At 42.6% G+C, this 21,892-nt stretch overlaps 1 protein-coding gene across 1 annotated transcript; it reads right to left on the bottom strand.

Annotated features, from left to right (window-relative positions):
- Positions 1-1,221: 1,221 nt before the first annotated feature.
- Positions 1,222-21,530, bottom strand: LOC117412457 (uncharacterized). Its single transcript, XM_059000528.1, has 12 exons — positions 21,462-21,530; positions 18,001-18,142; positions 17,234-17,360; positions 16,860-16,998; positions 15,134-16,205; positions 14,807-14,946; positions 13,753-13,916; positions 13,387-13,541; positions 12,992-13,074; positions 12,831-12,897; positions 12,671-12,681; positions 1,222-3,355 (listed from the first exon to the last, which is right to left on the bottom strand). The coding sequence occupies exons 1-12, from the start codon at positions 21,502-21,504 to the stop codon at positions 2,523-2,525; spliced, it is 2,976 nt and encodes a 991-aa protein (XP_058856511.1). The 5' UTR covers positions 21,505-21,530; the 3' UTR covers positions 1,222-2,522.
- Between the last annotated feature and the right edge of the window lie 362 nt (positions 21,531-21,892).

Raw genomic sequence — 21,892 nt, 5'->3', positions numbered from 1 at the left:
AGGCACTCACCTCCAGGAGCTGGATTTGAACTGCTGTTTTCAGGTAGAGACGGCCATTGGATTAGCCCACTGCACCACCAGCTCCCACAGGAAAGCTGTGTTTCACACTGACAATAAGCTAAATTAGCCAGTTTTTTTTTTTTTTTTTTTTGAAGGAAGGAGTCACCTGGATTTGAACAGTCCACCAAGGAGAACAGCACTGCATACTAGTGAGTTAGACCACTGCCACCTCACTTCCATGGAAGAGCTTGCTTTTTCATTTACTATAAAGTAAATGAACAACGTCTTTGCAAATAAAGGAAAGAATCCCTGTGGATTTGAACCCAAAGCCACAACAACCAGCAAAGCATGCTAGTGACCTCGCCCACAGGACCACCTGTCTGCTTGCAACAGCTTAGCACTCTAACCTTGTATATGAGATTACCTTCCCTTTTGAGCTTGCACACTTCTGGAGTTGAGAACTCTGGATCCTTGGAACATGTGTTCATCACTTTATATAGTTCTTAGTATTTGTTGAGAAGCGGTGTATCGTGTGGTTTGTCTTACCCAGCATATACAATGCTCCAGTCTAAACTATTGAAGAATAGTCAGTAAATAGTTTGCTTTATTGTGAAATGGCGCCCCTAGTGGTTAGGCTCTTGGGCTGCTAAATCCCTTGCTCAGTGGGCGTGCCGCAGTGCTCCGTGCACGCCCCTAGACTCCAGTGTTTGGAAAGCATGATAAATGCAAATAGGTATAAAATCATACAGCATGTCATTTTTTATTACACTGTTTTCAAACTCAGCTTCCTTCAGGAGTATTTCAGAGGGTTTCTAAAGACCTCCAATGTTGTTAAAGGCTTCATCAGAAGAAATACACCAAGTAACAATTAAACTTTTTTTTTTTAAATTGTAAATAGTTATTAAATAATTATATAGAGGTTTTATTAAATAAGATACAGCATTATAAGAATATGAAGTAAGTATCTGAATTAAAAAAAAAAATAAAATAAAATAAAAAATCACAGCTTAGATTCTGCATGCTTCAGTTGTATGGAAAACCCTGTGCAATATCTATTTCATACAGGTTAATGACAGTGATGCTTGTTAAACACACATTTTATAATCATAGCATTTGCTTGCATTGTCTGGGAACATTTTATTCAATGAAAACAAAAAACCATGAACTGTTATGAAATATATGGAGAGACAATGGCATTAATGACCACAGCTACAGCACTCCTTAGCTCAGTGAAAACACAGTCAAGTTTTACTTTTTTTTTTTTCTTTACTTAAACTCATCTGAATACAAATTGATATTTGTAAAGTTAGTTTTCCAGTGGAACAATGACCCAGTGTGCCACTGGAGGCAGTATTCAATGCGTTTCCCTTTTCTCAACGCATTTAGCAGTGTGGTGACAGTTACACTCAACATATGAACAATGGAACAAAGCTGGAACATTTAGAACAGAGATGTGACAGTCACAGGCGTGACAGTGGCAGTATCACAGCGTCGCCGCGCAGGAAAACACTTTTTCTGTGCATCTGAAAGCAATGGCAGGGTGGCCATGCTGTCCCTGTTTGCATGTGTTTATACTGGTAGCACTGCCATATACACATGCTTGAAATGTGACCACTGTGGGAGAGGAGATTCCTGGGCGCTGTTTATATGTAAAACATTTTTTAAAAAAGCACAACCACCACCTTTTTATTTTCAGTGCACAGTGAAAACTGTAATTAAAAGGTTAATATATATCGCTCACCACATCACTGTGGTTTATTTGAGCAGTTTGGATTACTTCGTCTCGTCTCTTTGAGGGAAGAGAGAGCGAGCACATGGGGAGAGGGGACTGATAGATGAGTTCTTAACTTTAGACATTGAAAAGCATATGATGTCAGTTATCGGCACGCTTCTTAGCTGTGAAAAAAAAAAAGAAGTTAGTTGTGTTTCAGTGGCGTGAAGTTCATACCATCTCAAAGACCAACTGAAGCACGGACATTTAATCTAGTTACATACAGGACGCGCTGCACTTTTACCATATTTGGCGTTATACACTATTCTGTAACTTCAAGTGTCGTGTGAAATATGTCCCTTAAAAACCAAATACAGTTGCACCCCTTAACCTCTGGAATGGTGTGTTTGCAGTACCTCCAGTGTGTTGCCTCGGCTTGAGGAATTGTTTGTGAGACTTCACACTGGTCCATTTAAACACTGTAAGCAGTTCACGCCCTCATTGATCAGTACAATCACAGGTATATGTGGTCTTTGCAGATGGATGGCTTGGTGATGCTTTAGTGTGGTGGCTTCTTACCTGTGGACAGAGAACTGCGTCAAGAATGGTTGAAGGTTAAGGGGTTATGCTATCATGTTTTTTTTTACAAAATGATAATCTACAGCTTTGTAAATGCTGTGAAGTATCCCCACACTGTAAAGGATTTCTCAGTGCTCGAAGAAACAGTGAGCTCCAATCTGCTTCAAAACACTAATTAAGCTTGATTAGTTGAATGGGTTGGATGCAGAGGTTAGAGTAAGACATCAGACACCTAACAAGCCGAACACCTGTCCCCCTTATCAGAACCGGGATTTCTCTTCGTCCCGTTGCTTTTCGAATCCAAGATCAGCTGATTGATCTCGTTCTGTTTGTACGACGAGAACCTGTGCCCATAAAAAGTACCTTTGGAGCCGGACTCCGAGTCTGGCAAGCTCTTGAAACAGGTCTTGGTGATCAAGTAGACAACCTCTGCGATGTTGAGGAGGATACAGACCCCAGACACCACCAGCATGAAGATGGTGAAGATGGTTTTCTCCGTGGGTCTGGATACAAAGCAGTCCACAGTGTTGGGGCAGGGGTAGGCGTCGCACTTGACTAACCGAATCATCTTGAAGCCCGGGTAGATCAGGTAGAAGATGTACATGAAAGCGGCTTCGAAGAGGATCCGGAAGATCACGCTAATCATGTAGGTCCACCACAGGGCCCCCGTGATCTTCATCCTCTGCATCTTGATCTGCTCCAGGTCTTTGCTGCTGCTGTGGCCGGACAGCTTTAGGATCTTCTTCTCGATGTGCCGGCGGTGAGCCACGTGCATGGCCACGAGGAGGGCTGGCGTGGACACCAGGATGAGCTGCAGTGCCCACAGGCGGATGTGGGAAATGGGGAAAAACTGGTCATAGCAGACACTGTTGCAACCAGGCTGCTGCGTGTTGCAGATGAAGCCTGACTTCTCGTCGCCCCAGACACTCTCCGCTGCGACCACCAGGACCATGATTCGAAAGATGAAGAGGACCGACAGCCAGATGCGGCCGATTCCAGTGGAGTTCCTGTTTACACCGCTGAGAACGGCATAAAAAGACGCCCAATTCATTTTTGGTTCCAGGTCTGTAACAAAAAAAAAAAAAGAAGAAAAAATAAATAGTTGCAATGATATTTGGCACTTGTCAGTAAATGCATGCAGTACTGGTTGGGTTTTGGTTTTAAAACCCTTGACACACATGAAATGGGATGAACATCTCATGAAACCTATCCTGTTATTAAGAGAGAGCTGTAAAAGACCAACAAGTTTAGGGTATTAAATCACACCTTTGCAATGACACATTTCATCTGGCTGCTGATCTGGTATAAAAAGTTCAAGTCGTTTTTGTTTTGTTCTTAGTGCGTGGGGTTAAATGGGAACATTAAGGATGCAGGATGTGTGAGTTGACGATGGGAGGGGCTTGTGGATTGAATGCACATGAAAGGAGAGGGACCAGCAGCATGTACAGTTCGACAGTTCTGCCCATGCCACTCAGTCCTGACCTAGACAACCTACCTACTGTTAAGTCCTGGGCTTCCCCAAGCAGACACTGTGTGTGAAGTGTGTTTCTGCCCACTGAGGAGGAGACTAAAGTTGAAACCACCAAATTCCTTTCCAACTGTGGAAATCTAAGCTAGATTCGACCCCAGACCTACAGTACAGAGATGAAAGGTTACTGCATTAAACCCACTGCACTGGCCCACACCCAAAACAAAAGATAATGCAAACTCCTTGATAGGTGTGTGCATTAACCCACTGCACTGCCTCACACCCAAAACAAAAGATAATGCAAACTCCTTGATAGGAGGTGTGCATTAACCCACTGCACTGCCTCACACCCAAAACAAAAGATAATGCAAACTCCTTGATAGGAGGTGTGCATTAACCCACTGCACTGCCTCACACCCAAAACAAAAGATAATGCAAACTCCTTGATAGGTGTGCATTAACCCACTGCACTGCCTCACACCCAAAACAAAAGATAATGCAAACTCCTTGATAGGAGGTGTGTACAGTACGTCTAACTATCAGGGAACTTTCTTTGCTAGAATGATATATAGCAATAATACATTTACTCAGACACTTTGCACCTCCGAATTCTTAAAAAAAAAACAAAAAAAACCTGATCAACGAAACTTAACAGGCAGACTAGCAGCAAGGTCATCAGGCCAGGTTTCAACTGCTTCGTATGACCGCTATCCGTTTCTTCCACCGCTGAGATCACATTAAAAACAGCAGGTTCACAGGGACTCAGAACACCCATTTAGTGAAATGAATCAGCCAGCTGACAAAGACATCTACATTTAAATAAGCATGCTATGAGAGGCTTCTGCACTGCTGCTGTGGAGCACGTCCGAGTGCACTTTTCTACCACCCTGTAAACGCTGGAAAGAGTCAGAGCTGCTCCCAGTCGTCCGATCTCCTGCTAGTCATAGCTGTCACAAGCAAGGAATACAAACAGGTGAGTGCTTAGTACACAGTGACACCCCAGATAACTAACCCTGTCACAGGAGCCAGTCATCAGTGTGAACTGAATCACCCACACACTCCCCATTCGATCAGGGTGCTCACAGGCTGATAAAGCAATGCAAGTCATTCTTGAACAGAACAACCCTGAAAACCCTGCAATAGGCCTGTGCTGATTATTTCACAAGACACAGCAAACAAACCAAAATCCTTTAGTTTAACCTCACTTCAGAACCTGTTGATGTTTGTTTGCAACCCACCGACACCATTATGATTGCTGTTATATTTATTTAATATTCTAATTTACTTAGATCTTTAAAAAGAAAAATACCCACACAAATTAAATAAAAAATAATTAATACACATAAATTATAAAGTTCAACAGCATGTTCCGACTAGAGGCTTAACAAATCCTGCTATAAATCGACACATTTCAACATCCAGAATGTCTTTAGTTAAATACCTCAGACCACTTACTAGGACTCCAAAGCATTTCAAAGCTACGTTTTCACATTAAGAGCACTTTTTACCTTCAGGTGAGTCCACACGCAGACAAGTCCTTAGTCAGCTGGATTACCATCAGTGTAGTAAGTGATGTGCTTGAACACCATGTCTTTGCAAATTGCAAATGAATTCCCTGACACTAGCCACTGCCCTGCACTGTAGAAGTCATACGCTCTTATATAAACTATTTACATACAATGGTGGCCTTTATGAGGCTAACAAGACTCTTTAGAATTCGGATCAAACGCCTTGATTTCCGCCTACCCCATGTAGAAGAAAGAATCTGTGTGGACACAAAAGCCTTTTCCTCTATTATTTATTGTTTGTAGTAGGACCAGGGAATTGTTTTTGACGTAAAAAAAAGCAATGCAGAACGCTGGGAGATTGACTCATACAGTTTCATACTGGACTGGGGTGTAGTGTTTGAGTCACCTTCTAATTAAACATTGATATACAGTACAAACTGTCGATGTAGCACCAACGAAAGACCAGGGTTTTCATTTAAAAAGTCCAGGGCAGGGGGTCTTTATGAACCTCAATTAACCTGTTATTTTCCACTGCAGTATTTTCTGTTATTTCACTTGATAAACCGCGGCAATAAGGTGTCGACACAATCAGCACAGGAGCCATTATTTAAGAAGTCCTAGTTTACTGGAACCGAGAAAACCCTTTCTGAAGTTCAACAGACTGCGATTGTAATAGAAGTGACCTGGTTTGTGCTCTGAGATTGTAATAGAAGTGACCTGGTTTGTGCTCTGAGATTGTAATAGAAGTGACCTGGTTTGTGCTCTGAGATTGTAATAGAAGTGACCTGGTTTGTGCTCTGAGATTGTAATAGAAGTGACCTGGTTTGTGATCTGAGAATGTACCGTGCTTGCAGACTTTTGATCCATGAAGATTCAGTCCTGTGTGTGTTCATTGTAACTTGTGAACTGATGGTTTTAACAGTGGAACTGCGGCTCAACCAGTTGAGATTTGGCTAAAGAATTGATATATTATACAGTGTGTGTGTTTATATATATATATAATATTTGAAAGGAGGTATAACTGCAGTGTACAAAAATGAAGTTTTTTTTTTTTTTTTTTTTAAATTCCAGAACCTTTCAGACAATGAAATATACGTCAATGCTTTGATGATCTGTGGATGGATCTCTCCATTGCGCTCAGCACCCTGTCCCGTATCTCTCTCATTTGCGTTGCTATGAGAAGGGCTGCGTTCTGTGTAGCTGGAATACAGTTTGTGCCTCTGACTCCAGCCCGCCTGGGCCCTTCTGACATCAAATGTGCGTCTGTGACTGTAAATGTTATTCCCATTGCAGTCTGCCAGTTTGCGTCTTTGGCTCCAGATTATTTCAGAGTTTATTCAAGTGACTGTTTCCACCACCCCCATTCAGGGACCGCAGCACAAAGATTTACAGTTTGAGCTAAACAAATGGGACCGTAACAGATATACAATGACGCTGTTTGTTTTGTGGGGTATTGGGTGTCAAGGATGCGTCGCCTTTCTGATCCCTTGTTTTACAATGGCTATCCGTAATGGGTCACACTTTAACAGGAGTGCCTGCTTCATGAAGATTCAATATCGAATGACAGTTTAATATGAATAACCGTGGGATTCATCATGAATGGATGCTTGCCTAAAATGAATTCCATTTGAAATCATAAAAGGTAGTCTGCAAATGATTACATTTTAATCACCGTCAGTTTCTTCATTTGTATAAAGCTTTTGTTCCTATATATTTTTGAATGCATTACATAAATTGTTACTCTTCAAAGTATTGCTTGTTGGCTGTAAGGATTCTGCATTCTTTATATCATGGTCTCCAAACAATCATAAAAGGGCTGAAGGTTGTACCATACTGATAAGAGCAGCAGTGTGGAGTAGTGGTTAGGGCTCTGGACTCTTGACCGTAGGGTCGTGGGTTCAATCCCCGGTTGGGGACACTGTTGCTGTACCCTTGAGCAAGGTACTTTACCTAGATTGCTCCAGTAAAAACCCAACTATATAAATGGGCAATTGTATGTAAAAAATAATGTGTTTAAAAATAATGTAATTGTATGTAAAAATAATGTGATATCTTGTAACAATTGTAAGTTGCCCTGGATAAGGGCGTCTGCTAAGAAATAAATAATAATAATAAACAAGTATATCATTTTATTTTCTAATGAGCAAACAGGGTCTATCTTTACACGTAAAATTAAAAATAAAACCCCAGATTCCTTTTCATGCTGCCATGTATTAATTACCAGGTATGTATTGTGCAACAATGTCTTACAACTAACTTACTACAGATAAACATTCATGGAAAAACTAGTGCAACTGTTCAATCATACACACTGGCAATCTGCATCTTTACTGGAACTGCAACGTTTTAAAAAACGTTTTGCATGCATGGCACCTGGTGGCAGATGCCAATTCAAATCCCAATCTGGAAGACACATTATGCAAAGATGTTGCCCTTACTAATGGCATCCTTTATGCAATCATGGAAGCATCATTCAAATGAAACATCCATACAGTACATGTAACATACTAAAGCATATACCGTATGTAACGGACCTAAGAGATCATTTAATGCATCATTTCCCACATAAAGCAGGGCACAATCAGTGCCTAAGAAAAAGTGTTCAAATGAATTAATAAAAACCCTAAGTATTCTTTGATACACTGCGATAGTGCAATTCTTTTGATTTGCTTTGTATTTTCTAGCAGTAGTTTTCTTTGTTTTGTGCGATATGTCCTTTTCATTCATGTTCACTTGGGAGGATGACCATGTTTACAAGCTATTAGTGAAGCTCTGATTTACTGCTTGAGGACCTCTGCACTGATCCAACGTGCAGCTTGCATGCACGTTAGCATGCACAGGGTTTCAGTTCTGAACTCCTACAAGACTACTGCGTCTTTAAAGCAGACGTCACCTGCAATCTCAGCACACCTATTGTAAAACGTATTCAGCACAGAGGACTTGCTCAACCTGCTGATAATCATCCCGCTGCCTGTAGTAAACACTTAAATGCCCCAGAGATTGGAATAGATCCAGTCCCATGCAAGAAACATTCAGCACTTTGTCGTGGGAAAACATTTTTACTGTGGAATCACTTGTAGGTTTGGTTTTTAAAATCAGGGTTTTTGTAACTAGTTTAATTTGGTTATATTTTAACACACTGCACCCAAACTGACAAGCCCATTCCAGGTGTCAGTCTCCTTTTCAGCTGAATACACGTCACAGGGGGTACTTCTGTTTATGGTCAATTGAAATGAAGATTGTTTTTCTTCATGTCACAAGACTCAGGTTTCTGATCATTTATGACAGGTGGTTTGTATAATGGGGGCAGATGTAAATTGAACCCCAGTTTTTAAGCAGGTAAAAAAAAAAATCTATACATCTACTTAGAATATTTTTATGAAAGCAACACACATCAAAACAGTAAGAAATACTTAAAATAAGTACTTACAAAACAATCACGTCTTGCTTTTGTACCTTGTTCTGCTCTTCTGTAATCTTAAGGGAACACGGAGATCATTAGCAGAGCTTCTGAAACTGTGAACTCAAGGCATTTAAATACTGTACCAACCCTAACACACATGAGACTGATCAGCCAATCAGCACACAGCAAAGTTGGAACCATTCAAAAGATGTTCTAGAAGATATTTACATTGTGACAAGGTAACTGTGTACAGTATAGGGAGGTTTCAAATCCTTTTTTTCTTTTTTTTTTTTAAACAGATTACATTGTGAAGGCCGGTTTGTAATATCTTAATCACAGTTTTGATTAATAATGCTGGTCAAACACAGTTTTTGTTTCCCACGACTACATTTTTTAAAAATAATTTAAAATGTAAAAGGGAACAGGTAATAGAGATCTAAGAGCTTCACCTTATATGGATACCCCCTGGCAGGGGTGAAGCAAGGCTTCACTCAATGATTAATGGTGGAAAAAATAGCTAAATACAGGCACTGTTCAAGTTGATCAATAGAATCTTGGAGATTATTGATTAACATGATGACCAGATAAAGACACATTCCTTGGACACCGACATAGTACTGTTCAATACGACAGCATGGTGAGTGAAGGCCAAAGTGTTAGCAAGAGGAAAGAGATTCTTACTTTTTTTTTTTTAAATGCACAGGTAGTGTATTACCAGTACGTCTCAAGATGGCACCCAGCTCAGCTCTCTAAACCATTCCTTCTGTGTGGAACCCAGGATACACCTGCAAAAGAACATTAATCTATCCGGAATGAAATGCATTGCAAACATGTTCATTATATTTACTTTTTAATACACCAACTTAAAATAAAAGAACTACATTAGAAGAAAAAAAAAAATCAAGAAAAACAAGGAACAAACATTTTATTACAACACATTCCTGTTTTAAATCCAAGGACGTCTTTTATAATTAGCCTCGAGTCTCCAAACACTGCTTTCCATATTCTTTAGCTGGGAGTTTCTGAAAGATGTTAAAGAATCGAGGTTGAATCTGCATACTCAGTGTACAGCATGTCCCCACCTGTGAAAATAGCTGACTAACAGGATTACCCTGTGCAGCAGCTACAGGTGACACAGTGACCAGCCATGAACAAAATATATACTGCGTTGTTATTGGATCTATTACTTTTTCACAGACCAGCATACACTAGCACTGCAAATTGCTGGAATTTGCCTCAAGGTATAGGCATATTATTATTAGGTGTGGGCAACGATATGAAAATTGTATTTTGATATCGAAAATATCAGTGTCTTCCAAAACACAGGAAAAAAATTGCATTATGAAACATATATATTAACAGATATTTACATATGAAAAGCAGTAACTTATTAGTGCTTTGCTTCACAATATCCATGGAGAAAAACAAGATCTTGTTATATTGTTTTATTATTCCAGCATCAGCCGCCTCAAAACCGAACCATTTCTACACTTCACTGCGCAGACTTTCTAAACAATCCGGCAGGAACTGAATCTTCAGCCGCTCTGCGTGTAAATGAGGACTCACAGCACCTCTAAAAGTATCAAGTAGTGTCATGCCCAATTTTGCATTATTTTGAGATGTGTTTTGAGGTTTTAAAAATACATCTCATTTATAATACATTAATGGCATGAGTAATAAACCACCGACAGATGTGCATATCTCAAATAATCCAAAACGGATGTGCAATGGTGCTTAATACAATGGTTAAATACGTTAGTGTGTGGTGTTTGTCTACGAGACTGACGATTGCTATTATAGGGTTTGTTGTATATTAATATAAAATAAACTTGATTATACTGCGTTTGTATTGTTAGCAGTATCAGCAATAAAAACTATGTCTCTGCGAGCGTCCGCTAATTATTTATTTTTATCCCATAATCACTATATGGAAATTGTCATCGATATCAAAATTGGTGTCCATACCTTATTATTATTATTATTTAGTCATTTAGCAGGCGCTTTTATCCAAAGCGACTGGCAGACTCAACAACTGGGGCTGCAGAGTCACAATAGGACCTTGGTTTTACATCTCATCCAAAGGACATATCTATGCAAACTTTACTTCTGGCACGAGAGTGCACTATGCACAGACTTCATGATCAACGATGGTATTTGAGGTAATCTCTGCTGCTCCAAAATGAATTCATTAAAGTACAGTTTACACATGGAGACAAAAACTCATACTGCGTAATGCAAGAAAATGTTTTATTTATCTTGTTGTCATAGCCAGCTTACATTACAAACAACGTAACAGTTTGGCATTGCACCCCCCCACCACCCCCCCCCAAAAAAACACTTTGAGCCCCTTGTTGTTGGAACAACTGAACATGAAAAAAAACAAACATTTTCCAAGGCCTTGAAAGGAAGTAAAAGAATGAAACATGATGAGATTTCAAAAGCAACAGAATTTTGATAACAAGCAGCAGCAACCTACAGTGCTATACATGTGCACATGTCCTACTACAGTCAGTGTGACACAGTGTAACAAAGCTAGAGGTCGGCTAGAACCTGCGATGGTTCCCCTTTTGGTCGGGAGCAGTAAAGATCAGTATAAAAGAAGAAGTCACCCTGTAACAGTGATAAGTCACCGAATCTTCAAGAAATGTAGGAAAGACAGTGTTCCTGCTGTCACTCTGTGAACCCTACTGCAGGAACTGCTCAAGTAAGCCCTTGGGACATGGAGAGCCTGTCGGATGCCCTTTACCAAGCAAGCATGGCTGTGCACACGCGCCCAATGTTGTCTTGGACATCTGACAAATCATCAAGCACCAGCAAACTACTGTGCAAATATCTATTACACTACTGGGTGATTCACCCACTTTTGGAACCAAACCCATTCTAATGTGGAATTAAGAATGGTGTGGGCATGAATACATATTAAAGTCATCTCAAACAGATTAGCCTTTACCTGAACAAATGTGCCCCACCTCTACATAGGATAAGACATAGCCTACATGAAATGGGTGTCAGCCCTACCAACAATTACACTGAACGCTACAGCTGCTATAGGCTAGTTTTGTATTGTACTTGTTTGTATCAACGAGTATTGACTGCATTTTCTTGAAAAACAGCTTAATCAAAAATGAATTTAAATACTGTACTTAGTTGCTGTATTAACTATGACCACAAGAGGGCCTTGCACATGTAAAACAAGTCAATATACAATCAGTTAAAGTAATGAAAATCAGTCTATCTGTCTTGTCGCTTACTTTCTCTAATGCCACGTGCCAGTTGATTACGTCAAGTTAAGACGACAAACTATAGTTGTGTGTCAGGGGAGCACAGGGGTCCCCCGAGGTCCCCCTGGTAAAGGCATGGCCGCGTCGTGTACCGGGTAAGTCACAGTCAGGGGAGCGCAGGGGTCCCCGAGGTCTCCCCTGGTAAAAGCATGGCCGTGTGGTGTGCAGGTGTGAGTCATACAGTCAGGGGAGTGCAGGTTCAGGTCCTGGCTGTGTGGTATGCAGGTGGAGTCATACAGTCAGGGGAGCGCAGGGGTCCCCGAGGTCTCCCCTGGTAAAGCCATGGCCGTGTGGTGTGCAGGGTGAGTCATACAGTCAGGGGAGCGCAGGGTTCCCCGAGGTCTCCCCTGGTAAAGGCAGGGCCGTGTGGTGTGCAGGTGTGAGTCATACAGTCAGAGGAGCGCAGGGGTCCCCGAGGTCTCCCCTGGTAAAGGCAGGGCCATGTGGTGTGCAGGGTGAGTCACACAGTCAGGGGAGCGCAGGGGTCCCCGAGGGTCTCCCCTTGTAAAAGCATGGCCGTGTGGTGTGCAGGTGTGAGTCATACAGTCAGGGGAATGCAGGGTCACGTCCTGGCTGTGCAAAGTCGCTGGTCTTCGATGGGGATTCCAGAGGGAGTGTTTCATTGGCCTTGGTACTTCCACAGGTTAGGGAGAGACGGTCGGCAGAAACAGTTTATTTTCCTCATTGCGCTATACTGAACAGTGGTGGCCAGCTGGCCACCTCCAGAGTACCTGGATGTAAAAGAGGAAACTATCATGGTTGTGGAATCGGAGGATGCCCACTGAACCGTCACTTCTCATGAGCCGTGTAGGGAATAAAATAATTGGGTACTCAATTTAAAATGAGTTAACTTTATAGTCAATCTCATTTTCTGTTCTGCGAGTAACAAGAAACAATGTATTTCTCCCACTCTGAAGAAAGTTTTTCTTTTTGGCCTTTACCGCCACCTGAAAAACAAAACAAAGCGCAGATATGTTACTGTTTATAAGTCTGGGATCTATTTTTCCCCTCTGCAGTCACACTCAAACATGATTTACTTACTTTTCAGGCTGCGGATAGTGCGCATTCTTGCGTGCTTCGCATGACCGTTTTGAGCCAATCTCTCAGAAAGTGAGGGCCCTCTCCTAAAGAAAAGGAAAGGCATTTTATGGTCTAGATTCTTGTATGTATGTCATATTATATAGAACAAACTTAAATTTCACTGTGCAAAAGAAGCATGTCAGCCAGCACCACACAAACACTGTTGGCATCACACTTCACCCCTCGATCCAGCAGGCAGTGCAGTGTGTGGTTTGGTCTCAGACACACACTTGACCTCTCGAACCGGCAGTCAGTGTAGTGTGTGGTTTGGTCACACACACACCACACACACACACCACACACTTGACCCCTCGATCCAGCAGTCAGTGCAGTGTATGGTTTGGTTTCATACACACCTCATCGCTCCCAGTTTTCCCTTCTCCATGAACAGCTCCACCATCACCGTGGTTCTCTTGGGATACAGCCTGGCATACAGGCTCCGGCCTTCAACTTTGTCTTGAAACCAACTAATGGCTTCCGAGGACCATTCGGATCCATCCACTGGAGAGACCTAAAGCAAGGAAAGGAAGCACAGCCTAGACACAAGGATTCTTCACTACAGTATTGACTAGCAAGATAATTGGAAGAGTCAAGCCTAGCTATTTAATAAAGCCTGCTCAAGGAACCATCTGACTACTAAACACATTCCATAGGTGTATTTCAGAGTAGTGATGATTCCATACATACAGCAAGAGAGCTCCTCTTACATATTTAACACTTACGTGCTCCAGCGAGACACACAAAGCTTGCTGTGGGACATCCATGAACTGTGGACTGAGCTCTTTAATATCGCTGAGTGGAAGGCATGCAGTACCTCCATAATCCACTCGCAACACTTGTACTTGAACGTTCTGCAGGCATCCCCGAGACCGATCCGGGTTGGCCTCTTTAAAACAAAAAGAATGGACAAACTGTATTAAGAACCTTTTCAAAGCCAATATTAATCTACAACAAAACTGGTGCCTGGTGGTACTAAAGGAAGTGGAGGTTTCAGATGATCTACTAAACATCACGCAGCTTTTTACAAAGGGAGTATACTATAAAAAAAAAAAAAAAAAAAACATGAAGAAATATCCGCAGCAACTTCATTTTGCAGATGTCACCACACATTAGGGCTGTCAGTTAAGCCTCCAAATAGCAAATCGATTAATTGGGCACACAATATAAATATTGATGCTTGTACCACCCCCATAAACTGTCACGCTCTACCCACATCCGAGAAGTGATTTTCATATCATTGCTGTCAAGTAAAGCTTGTGCCCAATTGAATGCGAGGGGTAATTAACTGCTTTCCGCGTGGTACTGTAGGAGTACAGGCATAAAAATGTTTTTTCTACAGATGTGCAAACCGGTTCCCTATTTCCTGCTTTCGAATGGACAAACCGGATACAAATATCAATGATCCGATTCCAGAGAATACCGTTATGTTTTTAATTAAAAAAAATTAAAAAACATACAACTGTCAAAGATGTTTAATTTCTGTCAAATACATTTGATAACTATAATAGGCATGTTCATACTTAAGGGGGAAAAAAAAACACACACACACACTTTGCTGTCTCTTTTGGACTACTGTCTGATCGCCGCTGTGCTTAGTTTAGTTTGACTTATTTTTTTGCTTTGTAATTGTTGTGGTCTTTCTAATTTTTATGCAGACAGAACTAGTGCTTAATTTAATTATTTAGCAGACACTTTTATCCAAAGCAACTTGCAGAAATTAGACAAAATCTAACTATTTAAATTAGTCATATAACATGCAATCTGACTGCATGATACCTCTCTGCATGCCGCAGATCTGTTCCACTCGTGCCCGGCACCACAGCTTGTGCTTGGGGAACCAGCCGCACACATAGCTTCCAATGTCAGGAATGCTGTTCACCCGAGTGAGGGGGCTGCTGCTGCTGCATGTCCTGCTGCTGAAACATATTACAACATTACACCTGCTGCCTGTCACGCCTGGATTAATCCATTATTCATGGCCATACTTTCAAATTGCACATGGATATAATTAAACAATACAGGGATTCTACGATATTATATTTAAAAAACTGTCATTAACACGAAGGGCATCATTACTGAAGTACGCCAAAGACTTAAACTTACTTGAGTTCCAGGGCCAGTTCCTGCATCGGAGGCCCCACGTCCTGAATGAAGAAGCAGCTGGGATCTACAACATGAGTGACAGCCACCTCCACCTCGTCAAACTTACGGATCTGAAAGTCTGGAATAACCCTTCCACCATCCTGAGAACAGCTGCCGATGCCTGGCTCCATGGCAACACCGAGGAGACAGCTCGGCACACGAGGCCTGTTGTCCTTTTCCAAATTGCATTGAGCCTCTTCCATCACAATGCTGCCCTTCACAGATATCTCAGAGATATCCCACAGCTCAGACTCTGTAGCAACCATACAGCTGTAGGTCACGCTGTCATCTGTGTCTTGTCTCTTCACTTTAAAGACAGGCAACAAGGATTTCCAGCAGGGGATATTTTTCTGTTTCAGCCCTGTCTTTGATGGAAATCCAGCACCCGGACTGCCTTCAAAAGCACGAAGCACCTGTGGAGTTTCTGTCAGTTCCTTGACGACAAAGGCTGGTCTACACACAGAATCAGCTTTCACTTTACTGTGCATAATATTAGCAACAGAACTGTCTGTTTTACAAAAGTTTTTGAGAAAGCTCAGCAGCTGGGAGGAGGTCAGTTTCTGGTGCTGCACTTCGAGTCCTTTACCACAGCTCCTATTTAACAGGGATGCAGAGACTTGCTGTACGATCATGTCTTTATCTGCAGTTTGACCAAGTGGATCTCTGACATTTTCTTTCAAACTGTTAAGCTGCTGCTGCTGTTTAGGCTTGGCACTGCGCTCTGCAAACTGCATGTCTTTTGTCTGGAAGCCCGGAAGGGAGCGGTACACTTGTATCTCGAGGCTGTAACAGGTGGAGGTACTGCGAGACACAACTTCTCTCTGAGGATTGAGGAACATCTGGATTTGCTGGAAGGCTAAGGCAGCCCCTAAAGTCTGCACAGCATTTGTAATAGAGCTTGCCATCAGAACGTTACTCAGCACAGGGCCAAACTTCAGAATATCCGAGACCAGGACACCTCTCAGTGCTGGAGACGACTCTGCGAGAAGGGGGGCCTTTGGGTTCGCTGCCAAGAGACACGACGGCTTGACAGCTAGACATTAAATATATAACATCATGTAATCAAATAAACTATGAAATGATACAACAAAAAAGTCTACCGGACGCTATACTAGTACAGTATTTCATATTATTATTATTTGTTTACTTAGCAGACGCCTTTATCCAAGGCGACTTAGAGACTAGGGTGTGTGAACTATGCATCAGCTGCAGAGTCACTTACAACTACGTCTCACCCGAAAGACGGAGCACAAGGAGGTTAAGTGACTTGCTCAGGGTCACACAATGAGTCAGTAGCTGAGGTGGGATTTGAACTGGGGACATCCTGGTTACAAGCCCGTTTCTTTAACCACTGGACCACACAGCCTGCTTGTTAGATTTCGAAATGTCACATCTTTTTAATTTGTCAGTTTTTCGTTAAGTATAAGGAAACCTACAAAGCGGTATGAACTTCAATATGTTAAAGTAACATTATTCACAAGGTTCCATTCGACTTTATGAAGCAAAATATGCTGATTGTAGGGTGATGCAAAACCTTTGGCCATAGCTGAACACAAGACATATACACACACACACAAGACGTTAGACTTTATGGGCAAAGTACGTTATGATAAGTACTAAGCACAGTAAACTTCCATTAGAAAAACATGGACAAAGTAACAGTTTCAGAATAGACTTCTTTTCTTGCCTGCTTTGATTTCCTGAAAAAAGCCGCAGACCTGTTGAACGATACTGCAACCCTGGTCAAGCCTGCCCAAAACACCCAGGCAACCGCGCAAGAAGTCTGCTTCAGTAGCCTTCAGAAGAGTGTGCACCTCTGTACTTAACTGAAACAAAAAGGGGTTAATGAATACATTACAAAACATCAAATCTTTACCAAAAAAACACCACCACTCAAAAAAGCAGACCAACAAAATAAATATAAATACGTTCTACAACCATACCATCTTTGGAAACACCGAGTACAGTATAATAACGAAACTATTGAATTTGCTACCACAGCTTAGTTGTTCACTGTAAAGGTACATAGTGCTGAACGTGAACGATAAATAAAAACGTTACCTTTTGTGTAAATGTTCCAAGTTCTTGCTCCAATGAGTTCCTGATATTTTGCAGCACTAACAATTTGTAAACCAGGAACCGTTTCGTGCTTGCCTGATTGGGACACGTTTCTGCCGCCATATTTTCCCTCGTAAAGATAAACAAATATATTAAGTTACAACATTAAACCGACAATCGGAGAAAAGAAAGCACGCTGTGATTTTATAACTACGAGTGCAATTTTACCGAGCAAAAAATAAATACACAATCTCGTAGAAACAGAATTTATGAGAAGGCCTGGTTAAGCGCTCTGGCACAAAAAAAACTCAATATATATGCTCGTAATCACGTGGTTGCTTTCCATGCCGCTATTGAAGAGCAGAATAGGTATTTTAACAACATACCTTAGACTGAGCAAATATAAATGTCTTCGTTGGTGTCACTGTGGATTTCCAAGTTACACTACTCGTTTAGTGCTGTGCAAACCGGTTCCTATGGAAGCAGCTACCCGGATCCAACAGCAAAACCGTGTGAAGCGATTCCCGTCGGGCGACGTTACTGCGAGTTGGTCTGGGTTTAGCACATGCGCAGTCAGAATGGGGTCCTCTCAATTTAAAAACAACGACTGGCTCTATTCTCAAATATTCGAATTTTTAGAATTGGTTCTCCACTGGAATGTCTGCTCCACCGATACTCAGGGCAGTGTACACATGCTTTTCTCCGTTCGCAAAGCAGCCTGAGAATCTCATTTACTCAAATCGCGGATTTGCCGTTCCCAATTTACATACCTCAGGTGGTCGGTGTCGCTTCCTATATAGCTTCCCTGATTGCATTCGCTTTTGTTCTCCTGTGAAGACACGGCTGAATCAAATGGATGTCCGGAAACCTCAGCTCTTAGAGAAAATGCAAAAATAATGGATAGCGCTGGTCCTGCAAAATAAAACCGGACTGTTTTAAAACAGACAGACAGTCCCAACGAGAAAACGAAAATATGGGATACCATAGCCATTCTGTAAACAGTTACGGATTTGCCAAAAATGCTATATGATACATTATTCCCAGGTTTAAAAAAGTCTCGGCAACTAGGTCGACAAGGTGACCAGTCGGACTATTAAATGGTAAATAATATACAGGCAGATTATTAAAAAAAAAAAAAAAAAAAAAAAAAATTATCACTATATTTTATTGCGAATACAAAGGAGTAACTCCAATCTGTTATCTGGCTATATATATTTACCAATGAATATTCCTTCTGCTCTCTGGCAACTCAAACAATCGCCCAAACTGGAATTTTGCCGTATGAATCATGACAAGATCCATGGATAGCAGGCACACACATGAGTGATACACTTGGCATCGTGTATGCGTAGACTCTGCTACCTCCACCCTCTTCTCCTCACTCACCTCCTCCCTCGACTCCCTCTGTCCCCTCACCTCCCGTCCTGCTCGCCCCTCCCCTCCCCATCCCTGGCTCTCCTCTGCGCTCCGCTCGGCAAGAATCACACTGCGATCTGCTGAAAAGAAATGGAAGAGAACCAAACTCCCTGCTGCCCTAGACCTTTACCGCACTCTCCTCTCCTCCTTCTCCTCTACTCTCTCCTCTGCTAAATGTGCTTATTTCCAATCTGTAATCCAAGCCTCCACTAACAACCCACGTAAACTATTCTCTACCTTCTCCTCCCTCCTAAACCCTCCCCCCCCTCCTCCTCCCTCCTCTATCTCCCCTGATGACTTTGCCTCCTTCTTCTCTTCTAAAATTTCAGATATCCGCAAACTCTTTAACACCTCTCCCTCCCCCGCACCCCCTCCCGCTCCAACTCCTACACCCACTGCAACCCCTACTAACTCACCCTCCTTCTCCACCTTCTTGCCCCTCTTAGACTCTGACCTCTCCTCCCTACTCCAGGGTCACAAACCCACCACGTGTGCCTTGGACCCCCTCCCCACTCACCTCTTTCAAGCTGCTGCTCCTGCTCTACTCCCCTTCATCTCCTCCCTCCTCAACACCTCTCTACTTTCTGGTATCTTCCCCTCTGCCTTCAAAAAAGCCTCTATCACTCCCCTCCTCAAAAAACCTACCCTCGACCCCACCTCCCTCCAGAGCTACCGTCCTGTCTCCCTCCTACCCTTCCTCTCCAAAACCCTCGAGCGGACTGTACACCGCCAGCTCTCTGCTTTCCTGTCCAACCACTCTCTGCTTGACCCTCTCCAATCTGGCTTCCGCTCTGCTCACTCCACTGAAACCGCCCTCCTGTCTGTCACCAACTCACTTAAATGTGCCCGAGCTGCCTCTCTCTCCTCTGTCCTAATTCTCCTCGACCTCTCTGCTGCCTTTGACACTGTTGATCACTCTATTCTACTATCATCTCTTGCTGACCTGGGGATCTCTGGCACTGCTCTGGCCTGGTTCTCCTCCTACCTCTCCAACCGCACTTACCAGGTAACCTGGCGTGGAGCAACCTCCACACCTCACCCTCTCTTAACAGGAGTCCCCCAAGGGTCAGTCTTGGGTCCTCTCCTGTTCTCTCTCTACACCCGCTCCCTGGGCCCCCTCATCGCATCCTATGGTTTCTCATACCATTTCTATGCTGATGATGCTCAGATTTTCCTCTCCTTCCCCACCTCTGACTCCACCATCTCCTCCCGTATCTCTACCTGTCTGTCTGCTATTTCCTCCTGGATGCACTCTCATCACCTCAAACTCAACCTCTCTAAATCTGACCTCCTTTTCTTTCCCTCCTCCTCCCCCTCCTCTGATCTCTCTATCTCTGTTCCTCTGGAATCTACCACACTCTCTCCCTCTTCCTCAGCTAAGAACCTTGGAGTCACCCTGGACCCCTGCCTCTCTTATTCCCAGCACATCTCCACTCTGACACGCACTTGCCGATTCTTCCTGAGCAACATCCGAAGAATCCGACCCTTCCTCACCAACTATGCTACCCAGCTCCTGGTCCAGGCCCTGGTACTCTCCCGCCTAGACTACTGCAACTCCCTCCTGGCTGGCCTCCCTGCGTCCGCCACCCGTCCGCTCCAGCTCATCCAGAACTCTGCTGCCCGTCTGGTGTTCTCTCTGCCTCGCTTCTCCCACGCTACTCCACTACTCCGCTCGCTCCACTGGCTCCCGATCACCGCTCGCATCCAGTTCAAGACTCTTGTACTAGCCTACAGATGCCTTGACCAGTCTGCACCCAGCTACCTCCAGACCCTCATCTCTCCCTACACCCCCACTCGACCTCTCCGCTCCGCCTGCACTAGAAGACTAGCTCTACCACCGCTACGCTCCCCTGCCTCCAAAGCCCGCTCCTTCTCCACCCTTGCTCCGCAGTGGTGGAATGACCTTCCTACAGATGTCAGGACTGCCCAGTCCCTGACCACATTCCGGCGCCTCCTTAAGACTCACCTCTTCAAAGAGCACCTGTAGAACTCCTCTGTTTGTATCCTGGGACACTATCACCCTTCATGTAAATGTGCTTTATTTTGCTCTTATCAGCCCCTATTTTACTGCATTTAATCCTGTACTTCAGAATACTGTAATCTGCCAAGTTTTTAACCTGTAGTACTTTGTATTTAATCATATCCTGATGTAACTATCACTATTACCTGCTGTATTATTGAATTGTGGTTTGTCAAACTTGTACTTTACTTGAACAAAAGTTATTGTATTTCTTGCTCTTATTGTATTACTTGTATTGTAACGCTTGAAATGTTTTTGCTTACGATTGTAAGTCGCCCTGGATAAGGGCGTCTGCTAAGAAATAAATAATAATAATAATAATAATAATCGCACACCACCTGTATGTTTGAATGAAAGTTCTCCCTATTGGGGAAAAAAATTAAATACAAAAAAAATAATAATAAAAAATTGCTGTTTCCCTGCATGGTTTTGCAAAGCATCGTGCGTGTATGCAATCTATAGCACCCAAGACAGATGGAAATCTTGTTATATTTAAAAATGGTTGAGAGGGAACATAATATAATCATGTGTTCTTTATACCAATGCAGTAGTTACTTCATCAATAGTACGGGACATGGATGATGCCCACCCTGTCTCCCCCAGGCCGCTGAAACAACCCAGAGGCATAGAAACCCAATACCACTTTGACTGGTAGGGCTCTAGTCCTTTCTGACGGAAACCATCCTTAATCACCTCACAGAGATGCACAATCGCAGCCTTGTCTAGTCAGTACCTAATCCTAACGTCCTCATCTGGTAAATCAGATCGATTGACTCTGGGACGCTATATTCTTACTCTGTTTCGATTGTGCCTTGTCTGTTCTGCATGCGCGCTGCATTCGCTTCCAGAAACAGTGAAAAAACATCATTTCCGGCTTGATACAAAAAACACCATTCAGAATCCTTTATATAAATCAAGAGAATGAATTGAACACATGACCAGGTGAACACGTTCGACTAAAATTAGGAGTAATAACTGAAATTTTGACAATGAGAATCACACGTGGGAATTCAAAAAGGGGCGTATTGGTATGTAAGCGAAGCATTCGAGATGTCTGTTCGAGTATATTCTCCTAGTAGTGGAATTAAACGGAAACAGGAGACTCTTTGTTAAAATAACCTTGAATACTCAAATCCACCTTCTTGAGAAGCGCTAATAGAATACATTCGACAGTCGCATATCTCGAATGTCCCTCTCGAACTTTTGAGAATAGAGACCAACATGTT

The sequence above is a fragment of the Acipenser ruthenus genome, chromosome 26 (genome assembly GCF_902713425.1).
Source record: "Acipenser ruthenus chromosome 26, fAciRut3.2 maternal haplotype, whole genome shotgun sequence".
Classification (NCBI taxonomy): Eukaryota; Metazoa; Chordata; class Actinopteri; order Acipenseriformes; family Acipenseridae; genus Acipenser; species Acipenser ruthenus.
Note: the sequence above shows the minus strand (reverse complement) of the source record. Positions and strands in the feature narration are given on the sequence as shown.

Excerpts from the sequence above, each read along its gene's own strand:
- LOC117412457 (XM_059000528.1), bottom strand. The coding sequence starts at position 21,504 with ATGCAGCGCGCATGCAGAACAGACAAGGCACAATCGAAACAGA. Across the intron at positions 18,143-21,461 it reads CAAGGCACAATCGAAACAGA|GACCAGCGCTATCCATTATT; the intron begins GTAAGAATATAG and ends TTTATTTTGCAG. Across the intron at positions 14,947-15,133 it reads GAACTGGCCCTGGAACTCAA|CAGCAGGACATGCAGCAGCA; the intron begins GTAAGTTTAAGT and ends AATATGTTTCAG.